The following is a 16,838-nucleotide window of genomic DNA, read 5'->3' on the forward strand; positions in this document are numbered from 1 at the left end:
GAGTATCATGAGTCAGATACCAAAGGCTAAGTTGGAAAAATGCTTTAGGCACACAGGTCAGGAACTGCTGAAACATGTCTGTAGTACAAAAGTTGAACCTACACAGGTACAGACATCAGGCTTCCTTATGTCAGTATGATATAAATACAAAAGCGATTCTATCTTATTTTTTCCTTTTCATTTAAAAATGCTCATTGCTGGTAATATAAAAGAAATCATACTGTACATTATGTTAACCTGGTTAATTGAGACACTAGATACCAATAGTGAAATATCATTATAAAGGTTTTCCTCAATGATTTATAGAATCAATTGCATTCATACAGTTTGACATTAGTTCTCCCCTTTTTTTCCCCATGTTCTTTCTTTTTTTAATTCCTTTACCTCTATCTAAATTTTGTTACCTTCTTTAAAAGTTTCTCTTTTTACTCTTCCTAGAAAAATTTTCATTCCTTTCTTTTCACTTTTTGCCATCTCTCAGTTGTTTCTATTAATATCTCCTATCTATCCACACCATTATTCAACTGACTCTTGTTGAATTTCTTTAAAAATATTAGAATTCTCCTGTATTCACTCTCCACATTACATTTACTTTATTGCTTCATTCCATTTAAAAATGGAAACTCAGATCTTCATTTGCTCTGTTCCCTACAATTTTCTAAATTCCTGTTTATAATTCTCCCAAATCTCCTGACAATTCACTTTCACACTTTTCTGACTTTTCTAGAAATTCTAGCTTTGTCATTCCTCTGCTGAGATTTTTAAATTCTTTTCATGGTCTACCTGATAAAATCTAAACTTCTTTGTAAAGGTCAAAATATCCACACCTACCCATCTAACTTCATTTTTACCTTTTCCTCTAGTTCCCTTTTGCATACTATCCTTTACCAATATGAAAATACTTGAGGTTTCCAGAATATATATGTATTGTGTCATTCTTCTGCAATCTCCCACAAGTCATTCCCCTGTTTCTCTTACTCTGTTGCTTTTCCTCATCCAAAGGAAAACTTGTCAGTCTTTAAGACTGTTCAAATGCCTCTGATGCGAATTCTTCCCAGTCCTTTGTAGGCAGGCCCACAACTCCTTCCCTGCTGTTCTCTTTATACTGTATACTTTGTGAAAATATTGTCATTTGTATTTGTGATCAGGATGTGAGCTTTCATTCTTAGTACCTACATAGAATCTAACACACAGTAACTGAATGATATTTGTATATTTAACCTTCCTTATTATTTATCTGATCCAAATACTTTATTATAGCTCTTCTTTCTTCCTAAACATCAGTTTTTTCCCCAACCTATATTCTTAGGAACTCTGACATTCCTTCAAGAAAGCTGTATATCATAAACAAAGTTTTGTTTTAGATGGTTATATGAAAGGTATGTTTGTTCACATGGGGTTTGAGAGAGAAGTCCAATTCTGCTTTTCCAAATAAAAGTACCTTACCTTCTGGCTCCATAATAATTCTCAAGTATAGCTAAGCTATAAAAAATAAATGTCATCTAAACCAACTAAATTGAGAAATAACATAACCATCTCCAAACCTAATTTTGTTTAGCCCACACTGTTGGCTAGGAAATAGGCTTTGCTCATTTGACTTAGAGCTTCTATGTATATTAACTGATAGATTGGTGATATATGATTTTAAATAGCTCAAAGTAGCAGCTTTTATAGAAGAAGTTTGTGGGGAAATAAGCAGTGAGAAAAAGAGCTTCAACTGAGCTCTCATGAAGAAAACAGAAACTACACCATCTGAGATTGGACCTCTAAGAAATGGGAATATCTTAGCTGGACTGGTATCTTTCAAGGGTTGTGATGTGATGAGTCTGTGATGAGTATAAAAGAAGGAGGCTGGAAGCCACTGCTAAAGACAGGGTGACAGGCTATTACTGCAGAGGTGATGCTGGCAGCAGCTAAAACAAACGGAAAGGGACAAGTCCCTTCTCCCCTACTTCAAGAGAACTTATAAAAGAGATATGTAGTTTGCAGAGTCCCAGACCTAGTCTTACAAAACCAGAGTATAGAATTATGAACACCAAGCTGACTGACAAGACTTAAAAAAAAAAACAGCACAAATTAGCAAATTAAATTAGTCTTAAGCAATGGACAAAGTAACCATCTTCTGGCTTAAAAACTCAATATGATCAATCATATGCTGAAGATCTTAAAATATACTCCTTTTGAATTTGTCATTAGATAGGCATATATGTCACAAGAGCTATCACTTCATCATAATTTGGAATCCATATGGCATTACTTTAGGCTCTTGTATTTTGTCAGTGTAAAAATAGATACCCACTTGTCTTTATAGACCCTCCAGTCTAGTGAGTGAAAAATACAATAAATATAGAGATGACATGTCAGATGGCAAGTGCAATGAGCAAAACGGGATAGAGTCTGGAACAGGGTTAGCTCTTTCACAAGGGGCAATTCTATGAGAACTCAATGAAAGAAATTTGAGCAGAAACCCAAAGAAAATATGAGGGAAAAGTAGTATGATTTTATGGGGAAAACATCTTCTTAGAAAGAAACAGGTGCATCTAAGTGTAAGGATAAACATTTCATTAAGTGGAAGGTGTGGGGTTGGGGAAGGTTTGTAGTTTTTCACTATTTGCATCATTCTCTTTTAGAATTCTGTCAACTATAGTACCAAATTGAACATTCCACAAGTATGGTTCCTTTCTTCCACTATGGAGAAGCTTTTTTTCTTTTCTTTCTTTCTTTCTTTCTTTTTTAATTCCACAGGACAGAAAAACTTACTGGTAGTAATGGGAATTAACTGAAGTATAAACTGTCTAACCTGAACTTCATTTGTTTCAGCCAACTATGAAATTCGAACAATACTTTCCAACTTTCAACTTAAGTAAATGGAAAATGTCCAGTACTGTGCATGATTCTTCTTTGTTAAGATGACAACTTTTGTTTTTGAGGTAAGGGTTAATGAAACTTGACAAGTGGTAGTTCTTATAGCTGAAAGTGGGGCAGACACTATCAATACTCTTAGTCTAGAACAAAGAAAGTATTGTTGGCATGAAGAACACATAGCTTTGTATTCAGACTATTTCTGAAAAATAAATGTATACTGCATTATTCAAAGTGTCAGAAATATTAATTTTTATTAAATTAGCGATAAATTCAAATTTTAATATTAACAAATACTAATACATTAGCCATACTCATTCCTTCACCAGATATTCAAACAGATAAATGTCAATTTATCTGTAAAGTTAAAAAATCAAAATTGGTAGAATATCAGTATTGCTCTTAGGTCTACAAGATCACCAGGAGCCAGTGGCTTATAACTGTAATCTCAGCTATTCAGAAGGCTGAGATCTGAGAATCACAGTTTGCATTCAGCCGGGCGTTAAGGACCAGGACACTCTTTATCTCTAACCACCACTATCTCTAACAACAACAAAAGCCAGAATCAGAGCTGTGGCTTAAGTTGTAGCATGCTAGCCTTGAGCAAAAAAGCTCAGGGACAGTACTCAGGCCCTGAATACAAGCCCGAGGACAGGGACATACAAAAAGTTTAAATGATTAACATGAATTCAGAGTTCAAAAAGGAGTTATACTATGTAAAGTTAGATTTTATTTTATTTTTGGTACCTAGTAATAATTTCCAACAGAAATATTTAAGTTGGTTGGTTGAGTTTCATTCATCCAAGGCAAATGTAATTTAAGACTTTCTACTTACTTTCGTAAGTAGAAACGAGATAATTCAGTAAAAATTTCTTTACAATTCATTGTTTCACTACGTATCTCAGGCTGGTCTTTGGCTCCTGAATACTGACTACATGTTGGTGACCCAAACCTTGCTCTATATTTCAAGACAAATCTGGAGTGATCAGTGGTGTTTTTTGGGAGGTATGACTTTGGTTCTGTTAGGAAAACCTCTGCACATGGCTAGCAGTATTTGCAAAGCACTTAACCTCTTTGTCTAGGCTCCTCTAGCTGTCAAATGGATAATAGTAATTGTTTCCTTGCATGGAAAATACGCTTTGTGCTTTGACATGTGTGGTTGAAGATGCCATTTCAACACAAATCATTACTATTATCATAGAATGCATGTATGCATGTAAAACTCTAGCATAGTGTTCTTTTAATTATATCACATCTATAAACACTAGTATTCCATGCCTGGCCCTTTTTTTTTTTTCACTTGAGGTGTGAGAATATAATTATAGCATGCCACCACTCAATTTCTTCAGATATGGAAGCAAAAACTTTAAAGCTGCATATCATTCTCTCAAGAAGTACTAAAACTGCTAATTCCTTATAGACTCTGTAGCAAATTGCACAATAGACCCGATATTAAGCCTTTGGCACCTTTAAAAAGACTAACTATATTACTTTTCCTGGAGGCTGGAATCACCAGGGAAAGTCTAGGGAAATAAAATTGGCTACCAATATTAGAATTTTGGTTGTTTAACATTTCTGAGTCTCAGCAAAGTGTTAAAGTGCTATCTAAACAGATAATTAGCTAGTAGTTGCATGCACAGTGGGCTCTGTCTAAATTTAGCAGTGAAATTAGGTTTAGGGAATGTGAAAATAGAAGCATTTTTTTTTTCCTCAAGGGAAACGGTGGTGTCAGCGCAGCCCCGGCATGTCACAACAGTGGAATGTCACAATAGCTACATTTCGTCAATTATTATCATCATCAGGGGATTTCCCTGAGCGGCAGAGGACAAGGTTTATTCATAAGTGCATCCTGAGGATAGGAGATAGAAAGCAGTGCCTGTCAGGAGACAGGTTTCCCAGAAAGCCAGACTGGGAGGCAAAGGGAGGATGAGAGAACACCAAGGGGATGAAGAAAAAGAGGTCCTAGACCCAGAGCTCGGAGACAGAAAAAAAAAAAATGATATGCATTCGAGAGGGGTAGAATGCCATGGCACTTGGGAGGTGAGTCAAACCTTGGAGCCCAGTGGATGGGAAGACCGGAGGACTAGAAATTAAAAGCAGAGGACTGCGTGGTCTTGGCTTTGGGCAAGCTGTAGCGTAGCTGCAACAGGCTCATCTCTGCGTGGCTGAGCCTCGTTCGTCGCACGGAGCACAGACTGTGGCTATGCCAGGGAGTTGGGCCAGGACCTCCATACAGTGAATAGTGTCAGGCCTCGGGACTGGACTTCGTCCTCCTCTGCCACATGCGCCCCCCACGGACAGTTCAAGCTGTCCTTTCCCCGGACCCCCGCAGAATAGCGAGTGGGGGCTTCAAGGTCAAGCCACGTGGGCGACGTCACGGGACAGGTGGACGGTGTAGTGGACAAGGTAGTGGCGAGGTGAGGAGGGTGGCGGTCACACACACACACACACACAGAAACATTCCTCTTTTACAAATGTTTAAATCCTTCCCCGAGATCGCTTTTCTGCAAGAAAGAAAATGACACGTGGGCGAACATGCAAATGACCAAAAAAAAGAAATCCAAGAACAAAACAACCCATCACCACCACGCTGGAAGCCCTCGGAGAGGCGTCGGCATGGGGATCGGGGCTGGGGTGGACACCCGCGGCCTCTGGGGGCCGGGTGTCCGGCGCGGGACGTGGACAAGCCCGGCAGCCCGCCCGGGAGAAGTGAACGCCAGGGCAGGGCGAACTCCTCACCCGGCTTCGCCGACCCTTCCAACAGCTGCTGCCCTCCAAGAGAGGAGGAGCAGGAAAAAGACCCGTTGCAGACCTCGGTAAACAGGGGAGAAATAGGGGAAGGACAAACAAAACAAAACACAAAAAAGGAGGGATCGGGGTGCACGGCGGCGCCGGGAGCTGCCAGGAGAAAGTGGCTGCCCTGGGTCCCCCAGCGCCCCGGCGGGCGAGGAGCGAGGCGACGGGTCCGGCCGCGGGCTGCGCGCGCCCAGCTCCCCGAGCCTGGAACCTTTAGCCTGGCCCCACGGAGGAGCAGCCTCCTCCGGCCTTCCCCTAGCTCCCCACACCGCCTCCGGGAAGCCCCGCCACCGGGAGAAGCCGCTCCGCTCCGGAGAGACCCGCGTCGAGCCCTCGCGTCCCACCGCCCTGGCGGCTCCGTCTGCGCCCCGGCCACGCCGGGGACCCGCGAGGGGCGGAGTGGGCGAGACCATTGGAAACGCCGGGAGGGGGGGGAGGCGCGAAGCCGGAGTGAGGGGCGGGGCCAGCTAACCTATTCCAGATTGTCCTGTCCTTCCCGAACCTCTTCTGGGGGGGAGAAACCCCCGGTATCAAAGTGGATGAAGGGGTTTTATTTTTTTATTTTTTGCAGCGGGGAGGAGCGTCTGTAGGAAGGGATTCGGCTCGCACCCCGGGATCAGAAGGGGTTGCCCGAGTTGCCGGGGAGGGCGGGCGAGTCCCAGCGCCGGCTCCGAGGGTCGGCTCTCTTTCCCTGCCCCCCCCTCCCGCGAGGGCGGGGTGGTGCGTTCCGAGTTCCCAGGAGTTGGAGGCGGGCGGGTGCCGCGGGGGGAGGGGAGTGGCAGCGGCGGCGGCGGCAGCGGCGGCGGCGGGCGGCTCCCGCCTCAGCTTCGGCAGTGGCGTCGGCGGCGGCGGCGGAGTCGAAGCATCCGCGAGCGCTCGGCAGAGTGTCAGCCGGCGGCGACGGCGCAAGAGCTGGGAGTTAGGGGACACGCGCGCCGGACCTTCCACCGCCGCCGCGCAGCGGCCGCTGCTGCTGCCGCCACCCAGAGCCGGAGGCGCCGGGGCCGGGGCGGCCGGGGGGCGGGTGGGCGAGCCGGGGGGAGGGTGGGGGATGGCGCGGACTCCGGGGCCGGCCCCGCTGTGTCCCGGAGGCGGCAAAGCACAACTTTCCTCCGCCTCTCCCCCCGGGGCCGGGCTCCTGCTGCCAGCCCCGACGCCACCGCCGCTGCTGCTGCTGCTCTTCCCGCTGCTGCTCTTCTCTCGGCTCTGCGGTAGGTGAACGGCGGAGGCCGGCGCGGGCGAGGGGAAGGCGAGACCCCGGGTCCGGGTGCGGCGGCCGGGCCGGGCCGGGCCGGGCGGGATGGCGCGGGCCGCCGTCCGGGCGCGGAGGCAGTTAGGTTCGGCAGTTGGCTGAACCCGCGGGTGCCGCGGACTTTGGCTGGAAACTTTTCGCCGCGCCCCGGGGCGAGGCCGGGGAAAGGGGGCCGAGCCGGCGAGCGCCGCGCCGGACGCCGGCGTCCCGCTTCCCCCACCCCGGGCCCCGGGCCCCGGGCCGCGCGGGTCTCCGCGGTGGGGGGCTCCCGGGGCGGGGTGGTGGGGCGGGGGGTGCGCGGAGCTCGGCGCCGGCTCCCCGGGACCGTTACTTCCCCGGTGGAGTGAGCGGGAGCCGGGGCGCGGACTCGGGCTTGGAGTTGAGATGCCGGGATGCACGTTTGCCGCCTCTTTTTCCTCTCTTTCTTTTAATTTTCCTTTCCGTTCCCTTCACTCCCGCGAATCTTGAGCTGTGAACCTGGGGACCTGAAGAATCCGAGCCCCCGGGAGCGCAGCCTCAGGGGCCAGCCCTCATGGCCTTCCACCCGAGGGGAGGCTCCATCTTAACCCACCCTCTGCAGCATCCTCTACTGCCCGGCTGGCTGGCTGGCTTTCTCTTCCTTTCTTCCTTTCCTTTCCTTTCTTCTCTTTCCTTTCCTTCGTCCTCTGGCCACATTTTTTGGATCTCTCTGGATCAAGCCCTGAGGTGCTGGGTTCCAATTGTGGGACATCTCTACCTACCTTTGCTTATTTTTTTAACAAGCTCTGTTTTGTCCCTAAGACCGAGATTTATCTTTTAAATACTTGGTTGTGAAGGCACCAGTCGGGTCCTGACGGTTCTTAGCCAAATAGCCATGGGCTGCTTTCCCCAAGTCTGTCTTTTTCCTTTTTTTTTTTAAATTTAAATTACTGGATGGGAGGGGGAGGGAGATAGTTTTCTTGTCCTGTCTAGGAGGTAGTCTCTTGTTAAGTTCTGTTCCCGAGAGCTGAGGCCTACCTTTTAAAGAGCACGTAAAAGGGTCGGGTTGGGGGGGCGGCGGGGGGGGGGGGGGAACTCCTTTTCGTGAAAGAGAAATATAGGTGATAATCAGTGGACAGGGTGGTGATTTGGGAAAAGAAGACCAAGTCTTTGGTGACTTAAATATCTGGGTAATAGCAAAATTCTGCAGAACATTATTCATTCAAGATATCTTACTTGGTGAGAAAGGTGGGCTTGCTCAAAGACTGATCATGAAATCTTAGACTAAAAGGAGAGATGTGTGCAAATTTATTGGCTAGAGAGATTCAGAAGATAGGCTCCTCTTATTGGTGAGTCAGGGTAGTTGGTTATGAAGGAGGCAGAGGTAAGAGACCCAGTGAGTGAGTGCCCCTTATGGGCAGATAATTTCCTGTTCCAATTCACCACCACGTTTTCAGAACTATAATGAAAGTTTCTGATTTACTTGGAGTGTAGTATTATAAAGGGCATGTTATTTAAAGTACACCACATCTCTGATGTTTGGTCCTACGACAAGGTTCTTAATCTATTACTCCTTGGATAAAAGATTCTAGATTGAATTTGTGTGCTGTTCTTAGGTTCCATTAAGATTGTAGATCTGCTCACAGTTGAATTGGAGGGTAGTTGGAGGAAGTGTTAACACTTTACTATCCTTACAGTTTATGTTAAGAAACTCCACAGAGTTGCACTTGTGTAGTTGGACAAAAGCCATGGGAGACAAGGTAGGTGACAACTGTGGTGGAAGATAGAATTTGCAGTAGATTTCATAGTGGCTGTGTAAATGAGCATTGGTTACTATTTGAAGAAATACATGGTTTCACATGGAAGAAAGATTTTTGGAATCCTAAAAGTGTGATATTAGAGAAGGTGGATGTATTATTTTACAAAGCCTAAAATCTTAAGCAGTTGTAGTCAAGTGGACTTTGATTGGGAGAAGGTGTTAGAGTTTAGAGTCAACCCCTGGGTAGTTGTAGACATAGACACTAGCTTGTGTTGCTGTGCCCTGCTCATTTAAAGAGTTTCCTTATTTGGCTCATAGTGTTATAACACCCTAATTTGTGAACACTTATGGCAAGTTCCTTTTTTTTTTCCATCAACTTCTATTTTAGAATTCAGTAGGGCACACTTGTGATTTAGGGAGGCTTAGGGAAAATGGAAATAGAATTTGCTTCATCTTATTGCCCTAACCACTTGTTGATCTAACCATTAATATTAGTAATATTAACATTCATAGTACTATTTACTGCATGTGGTATGTACTCATGTTCGAGTAGACACAATTTTAGAGTTGAAAACATTTTTAGTCTCTAAAAAGACTACTCTGGTGGCTTATTAATCAGAATACTTATTTTTTCATATAACATTTTTGCTACTATTTTTTAATAAGTGTTTTACACTTGGCTTCACTGTAACTATGGTTTATTTTTTATCATGTTATTTTGTTGTATTATTCATACTGGTAGACCTCATTGTGAAAGCTATGTACAGTTCATGTCAGATTTGGTGTTGAGCATATGAGTATACACTGTCTTATTTGAAGAACTTTTCTTTTTTGGCAGTATTTGGTTTGAACTCAAGGTGTTGCACTTGCTAAGCACGTAAGCAGATGCTTCACAAGTCAAGCCCACACCCTGAGTCCTTTTCGTGCTAGTTATTTTTTGAGATAGAGTCTCACTTTTTGCTCAGCTTGGTCTGAACCACAGTCTTTCCTATTTACACTTCCTGACACAGCTGTGAGGACAGGTAGACACCAACATGCCTAGTGTTTTCTATTGAGATGGTGTTTTGATGGTGGCTTAGAAACTTGGTCCTCCTGATCTCACTCCCTGCGTACCTGGGATGATAGACACTCTTGTCACTGGTTGAGCCAGTCTCCCAACGTTTTTCCCTATCTAGTTTTGAAACTAGATCCTTCTGATCCTTGCCTTCCAAGCAGCCAGGGTTATAGGTGTTAGCCACCAGCACCTAGCACCTACATGATAAGCTGAACTTTTTGGAAACAGTATCTTACTACATAGCCCAGGCAGGCCTTTCTGCATCAGCGTCCTAAGTGTTGGTAGTATAGCCAAGTATCACCGTTCTAGTTTAAGATTAAATTTTTATTTATTTATTTAATTTTTTGGTGCCAGTCCTGTGGTTGTAACTTAGGATCTGGGCATTGCCGCTGAGCTTTTTGTGCTCAAGGCTCTACCACTTCAGCCACAATTCTGCTTCTGACCCTTTTGATGGTCAACTGGAGATAAGAGTCTCATGGACTTTCCTGCTTAGACTGGCTTCAAACCATGATCCTCAGATCTCAGCCTCCTGAGTAGCGGTGATTACAGGAGAGAACCACCAGTGCCTAGTAAACTGAACTTTCGAAAGGACAGTTTTACAGATTGACAAACTGCCAGTCTTTTTAAGTTTAAAATTCCTTGATATTTGGTTAAAGAGGCTAAGTAATTTCATACAGTCTTTAATAATGTTGTCTGTGAAGTAATTCATATAGTGTGTGATTTTCTATTTGTGGTATTGTATTGCCAAAGCTTTTGATTTTTGCAGCATTTAGTATTTTGGATTAGACACATTACCTATTCTTAGGTGTATTTATATATTTGTAATTTTAGTGACTCAACAGCTGATATGCATCTTGCTTCTGAATAGCTAAGAAATATAATTTGTCAGGTGTTGCAGTTATTTGACAGTCAATGAAAAAGAGGCAGTGACATCCTTGCTAAAAATAGTTTTTCATATTCTTTTGTTTACTTGTCAGTAAATAATGTTTCTGTAGTATATTTTGTAATCTGTTAAAGTCTTCATAAAAGTTATCACTAAGTAATATATGACTTGGGGAACATGTGCATTAGTATATAAACGTAGGCACAAATAAAATAACATATCAGATGGAACTGTGAAGATAATCTTGTGTGTTAATCATTCAGATCCAAAAATTGACCATTGTTTGCAGTGAATTTTACTATTTAATATATTTTTGTTTAAACTTTCCTTTAGAAGTTTTGAGGCATTCTTTCTTGAAATTCATTTAGCTTATGATTTTTATGTTTGTAATAAGCTCTGACATAGTTGAATCAATACTGTATTTTCCATCATTTTTATTTTGGTGTTACTAAGGGTTGAATGGAAAACTTCCAACTTGCTAGGCAAGTGCTGTGTCAGTTGAGCTATACCCCTAGTCTTTCCACTTTTAATATTTTCTTTTCTTTTTTAGGTACTGTGTAGATCTTTTGCCTGGGCCTTTAATCCTTCTACCTCTACTTTTCCTAGGATAAGAGGCATATATTTTGCCCTACTTGGCTTATTTTGAATACAGCTCACTAACTTTTTGCCTGGACTAACTTCAAACTGATATTCTGTCAACTCAGCTTCCCTAGTAACTGGAATTGCAGAAGTTTACTACCACACTAGGTCATAATTATTATTTTAAATAAAGTTTGTATCAAGTCTTTTTCAAGGGTAGACTTCAAATTTTTTTCCCTAAGTGGCTCATTTACAATGTAGGTCTTCAGTTTAAAATTTAGTGAGTCTATGTATTACCCATATTGCAGTTACTGTTATTTATTTTAGTAACGTTAATTTATACTAGATTTTAATTTTTACTTGTTTTATACACCCTAGGTGTATGAAGTATTTTGTACAAACCTGTTAATCAATAGCCATTCATTATACTAAGTAAAAGAAGGAAGAACTCTTTCATTATGTGTAGATGTTCATAAACTAGAATTTGATCCATGATGCTGTGAATAGCTAAGAAATGACAGTATGGTTTTAGCACTTCATAATTTGTAGGTTTATACATCCTATGTATGCATGAGACTGTAGATAGAAGTTATAATAATTGTATTTTTATCTTACTTTTTTTTTTTTTTGGGTCCGGTTGTGGGGCCTGAACTGTGGGCCTGGGCGCTGTCCCTCAGCTCTTAGCTCAAGGCTAGCACTCTAGCCACTGCGCCACTTCTGGCTTTTTTCTTTTTGCTTATGTGGTGCTGAGGATTGGAACCCAGGGCCTCATGCATGCAAGGCAAGCGCTCTACCACTGAGCTACCTTCCCAGCCCCTTAGTTTTTTTTTAATAGTTGAAAACTAATCAGTCTTGTTCTTATTTTAAATAGGCTACTAAAACCAATAGAGATTTTATTACATTCACAGCCCAGGTTTCCTTAGAAGCAGTAAATTAACAAAGAATGGATAATCACAATTCTAAGATAGTTAAAAAAAGCAGAGTGTACTAGTTTTGAATCATAGTTACCAGGGAATCTTTTTTAAAACAACGGAGTCCTTTTTGTGTTTACCAGTTTAACAGTTTTTGCATTTGTATTTTGAGAAACAACTTCATATAATTTTCTTTTTCTTGATGAGTCCTTTATAGCATTTTTAATGTATGATTTACCAGATGTGACCACTTACACTCTTAACTCCGCCCCTCACGCCCCATATCTGTCCTCATATGCTTGGCATGTAGAACACTGATTTATTTATTGATTTTGTGGACTGGAGTTTGAGCTTAGGGTATAGGCATGCTAGGTTTGTGTGGTAAGCTTGCTTGCTTGCTTGCTAGTGCTCTACGAGTTGAGCCACTCCTCCAGTTCTGCTTTTTGCAAGTTATATTGGAGCTAGAGTGTCTTGGGTTTTGTTTTTTGTTGTGGTTTTTTTTTTGGGCTAGCTTGGAACTGCCATTCTCCAGTCTAAGCTTTCTGAATAGTGAGGATTATAGATATGAGAGCCACTGATGCCTGGCTCAGATTTCTTTATTTCAGAGTTTAACAGCAAAATTGTTTAGATTAAACCAGCCTTGTATGATAGGAATATAATTCAAGCTACATAGTTTTGTTTTTCTAATGTTACATTAAAATGTAAAAGTGAAATTTTAACATGTGGATAACCAAATTTACATTTTATTTTTTTAGTACATTTTTCAAGTGATGTTGATGTTTTACACTTGTTGAGATGATTGTAGTTTAGACTAGGCACACCTAAGCACTTGATAGTCAAGTGCATTGTGGCTGGTGGCTACCTCTGAAAGTAGGCTACATTGCTCTTTTTACCTAGTAAGTCCTGAAGTGCTTGGTGAAGAATGACTTTATCCTTGAAGGCTTACCTTCCTACTTGTAAAAAGTAAGCACATTTTATGCTTTTAGTTTTAGAACAGTATTTGTCAAAGTGTTTCTATACACACTAAGAAGGTATATTGTTGGAAGGAAGTACCATGATTAAATACATTTGGGAATGGGAAAAATGAAATATAATGAAAAGTCACAGTGTGCCTAGTTTACTATGGTCTAAGAAATTCTTTAACAAATTTTTCACTTGAAGGATTTTTTTTTTAATTTTGCACTTACCATGTTGCAGAAATTCTGTTGTGCAAAACATATTATGGGAAATATATCCTCAGGAGGTATGTTTTGATAATATTCCTTTCTTGAAAGACATACATATTTTTAAAAGTTGAGGTAGAAGCTCAAGAAGATTAATAGACCTAAAGATGTTACCTGAACTAGTTTGTATATGATTTTTATTGTTTACAGAAATTTTTATTCTTTATTCCCTATTTTCATACCCAATTTTAATCTGAAGTTTTTATCAATAGACCTTTCAGGAAGAATGCAAGTCTTTTTTGTTATTGCAAAATTACTGGTATCTAAACCATCATATAGAGTATATGAGTACTTCTGTGATATATATCTTAACCTAATATATTATGCACCTTACTGTGGGCTTGAGTTTTAGAAATGAGTGAGTTAATCTAAGATAGCTAGTTTGTTTTGTGGTGAAAATAAGCCTGTGGTGCTTATTGAGACAAAACACATGAACACACAAGGGGCAAAGAGTTAGGGCTTCAACTCTGTGTGTTTGAAAACATTAGATATGTTTTCTAACATTACCATGTTAGAGTCTTTTGAAGATAATAAAAATTTAAATTTAGTTATACTTACTTTGATCTAGTTTAAAATTCATTTTTCCAAAGTCCCATCAGTATGAACTCAATCTTACTAATTTGATTTAAATTAATGATAACCACTCATGACTGTAAAGTTCAATTTAATGCTAAGATCATAAACTGCTTAGTTTTAAAACTGGCTTAGAATTATGCTAACTCCTTTAAGTGCAAAATTATAAAAATGGTTCTTAATTTCTCTTATTTGTTTTGGAAGACATTCAGGTGGGAGATGGTACCTGGATAATACTTCTTTCCTTGTTAAGTTTATGGAGCTAGAACATTGTCATTTTTCACTACTCATGTTTATGTTAATGAAGCCATTCTTAAATCTGCAGTTCTACTTTGTTCAACTTTTATAGTAGCATTCTTATTCCTGGAAGCAGTGTTATGATAATGAATTATGTTAATAATACAGTTTGCTTAGGTTTTTAGACACATTGAACTTCAATATTAAAATAGCAGTAAAGAACCTGCTACTTATTACCTTCTGCTTTTTTGTTATTAATATATTGTCCAGAAAATTTTTTTTTTTAAATTTGGTTGTAGATTTGTAATTGATTGGCACTTTTAAATCACAGTAAAACATCATGACTAGAATTAGTAATACTAATGAAAACATCTATTTTTCTTAGCAGGAGACAATACTAATTATTAGGCTATCAACTTTCTTTTCTGTATTTAAGAAAATAAAATTAGAAAGGATTGTTTTAAGTTTTCTGAGAGAAAACATTTTCAAATTTAAGATTGTTGAAGAGTGAACAATTATGATGGCTATTTTGAAGCCAGGCATCACTTCTCCAACTTAGTTTTTAACCTGTATTTGTCTGTCTATATCTATATGGATTTGGGTGTGATATATTTTTGGTATCTTTACAGTTGAGAGTGAAAATGCATGTATAGAGTGTGAAGTTTGTTACATTCCAAAAAAATCTCCTGTCCTCAAAAAGCTTTAATCCTGACTTAAAATACGAAAATAAATCTGAAGTAAACTAAGACAAGTACTTGGTTTTCTTTGTGGATACTACTGTTGCTTTGCTGCCCTCTACAGTCATCTTAAATAGTCATTCTGTATGTAGATTTTTCTCCTGTGAAAGGTTAGAATACTTGACCTGTGAACTTAAATTTCAGGAATGGGTCAAGAAATGTTTATTATTAAAATATGGTAAAGTTTAGTTAATCACAACAATTGACCTCTCATCTAAAAATAAAATACTTAGAAAATGGAACTGAGAATAAATTGAAGATAACTGAACATTAATCAAAACATAGATGATTGAGTTCCAGCCATATATATGCTAGGTAATATAGCAAATACCACGGTAGACAAAGGCATGAGGGCTACATTAAAGCTTGTAAGTAGCGTAGACTACTAGCATACAAATCAAAATACGTGTGCAAATACATAGATACATATATGTGCATACATGATGTATATATGTGTGTGTGTGTATATATATATATATATATATATATATATATACACACACATAGACGTGTGGCATTTGTAACATCAGTATGATATAGCTTTAAAAAAAAGATCACTAAGTTCTGGAAAAGTCAAGGAAAGCTAATGAGAAGAGATGAAATTTGGAACTTCTATCTTTTAAGACCAGAATCCAGTTGGATTATACATGGTTATTTCAAATAGGAAAGAGACTTTTTTTAAAACACTAAGTACTTACATTCAAAGGTCTGTGATAGATTTCCTGGAATTTTGCCTTTAAGAAATTCAGACTTTCTTCTTCTTTTTTTTTTATACTCTAAACCCCAAGAAATGTGAAATTTAATTGTCAGGAGATCTGAATTAGCATGTATTTCCCTCTCTTTTTATATGGTAGATCCATTTTTTTCTTCAGTCTTTTTTATTGGCTAAACTATTTCTTTCATAGAGTTGCTGTGAAAATTAAATCACAGTATATAGGACTCTCTATAAAAATTCTATGAAAATGTCCCATGAGATCATTGAAGAGAGAACAGTTTCTCTAGGGATAGAGACTGACTTAAAGAGGTGAAAATTTTCTGTCTTAATTTTGAAGGAAAATTTAGGTTTCCATATGTGAGGGAAAATTAAGAAGGATCATTATAAGATATAATGACTACTAGATGAGGACTCTGTAGAAGGAATTAGTGTTCAAGCATAAGTTTCATAAGTTTTACACAGGGAAGTCATGTTTTTGTTTTATTTGTTTATGCTATTTTCTCAGTAGGTGGGCACATGGCCTATCCCCAGTTTTGATTTGAGCTGGACCTCCTTTATTAAAGGCCTCTTAAGGGTACTGGGATTATAGGTATGTACTACCACATACCAAGTCCACAGCAGTGAGAAGCTTTGAAACTTAAAGCAAGCTTTTTAATTTTTTTTTTTTTTTATATTAGAGCTTGAACTCAGAGCTTCATACACTCACTTGGACTTCTTGCTCATGGCTGGTGCTCTACCACATTTCTAGTCTGGCATTTTGTTGTTTGATTAGAATGAAATCTTACAGACTTTTCTGCCTGAGTGAACTTGAAATCTTGATCCTTTAGGTCTCATCTTCCTAAGTAGCTTATTCGATAGATGTGAGCCAGTGGAGGCAGCTTGAAGCAAGCTTTTGTGTCCACTTTGTGATCTGAGAATATTGTATAGCTCTTGTAGCTAAGTATGGCATGTATTTAATTAAGCATTGAATACTAGCCAGAGGCAAAAAGGGGTTCATAAGGAGAGAATTTCAGGGCAAATGACAGCTAGGTTAAGGGAGGAATAGAGCTGAGAAGTAGATTACATGTTTAGATACTGTGAATGAGAAAGAGTAAGTTAGATATGAATGAATTCAGATTTCTTGAATGAATGAATAGGAAAGGAATAGTGAAGTGATTGATCAACCAAATCGTTTTTTGGAGGCATTTTAATTGTGATGCCTCTCAAGCATCTTGATCTGTAATTGGAAATGAGAGAGAGGGGGAGCGATGTGAAATTGGTAACTATCAAGACTGTGGTATTTAGATTGGATGAGATGAA

General features: G+C 40.2%; 1 protein-coding gene across 2 annotated transcripts in view; it reads left to right on the forward strand.

Annotated features, from left to right (window-relative positions):
* Window positions 1–6,464: 6,464 nt before the first annotated feature.
* The window catches only part of Nectin3 (nectin cell adhesion molecule 3), an 83,004-nt gene continuing 72,630 nt past the window's right edge, over window positions 6,465–16,838 (forward strand). For both annotated transcript variants that reach the window (XM_042676813.1, XM_042676812.1), the window contains exon 1: window positions 6,465–6,869. In XM_042676813.1, coding sequence (XP_042532747.1) covers window positions 6,710–6,869 — 160 coding nt within the window. In that variant the 5' untranslated portion in view covers window positions 6,465–6,709. The remainder of the gene's footprint in view (window positions 6,870–16,838) is intronic.

This window comes from Dipodomys spectabilis, unplaced genomic scaffold, assembly GCF_019054845.1.
Source record: "Dipodomys spectabilis isolate Male_0828 unplaced genomic scaffold, ASM1905484v1 ptg000032l, whole genome shotgun sequence".
Taxonomy (NCBI): domain Eukaryota; kingdom Metazoa; phylum Chordata; class Mammalia; order Rodentia; family Heteromyidae; genus Dipodomys; species Dipodomys spectabilis.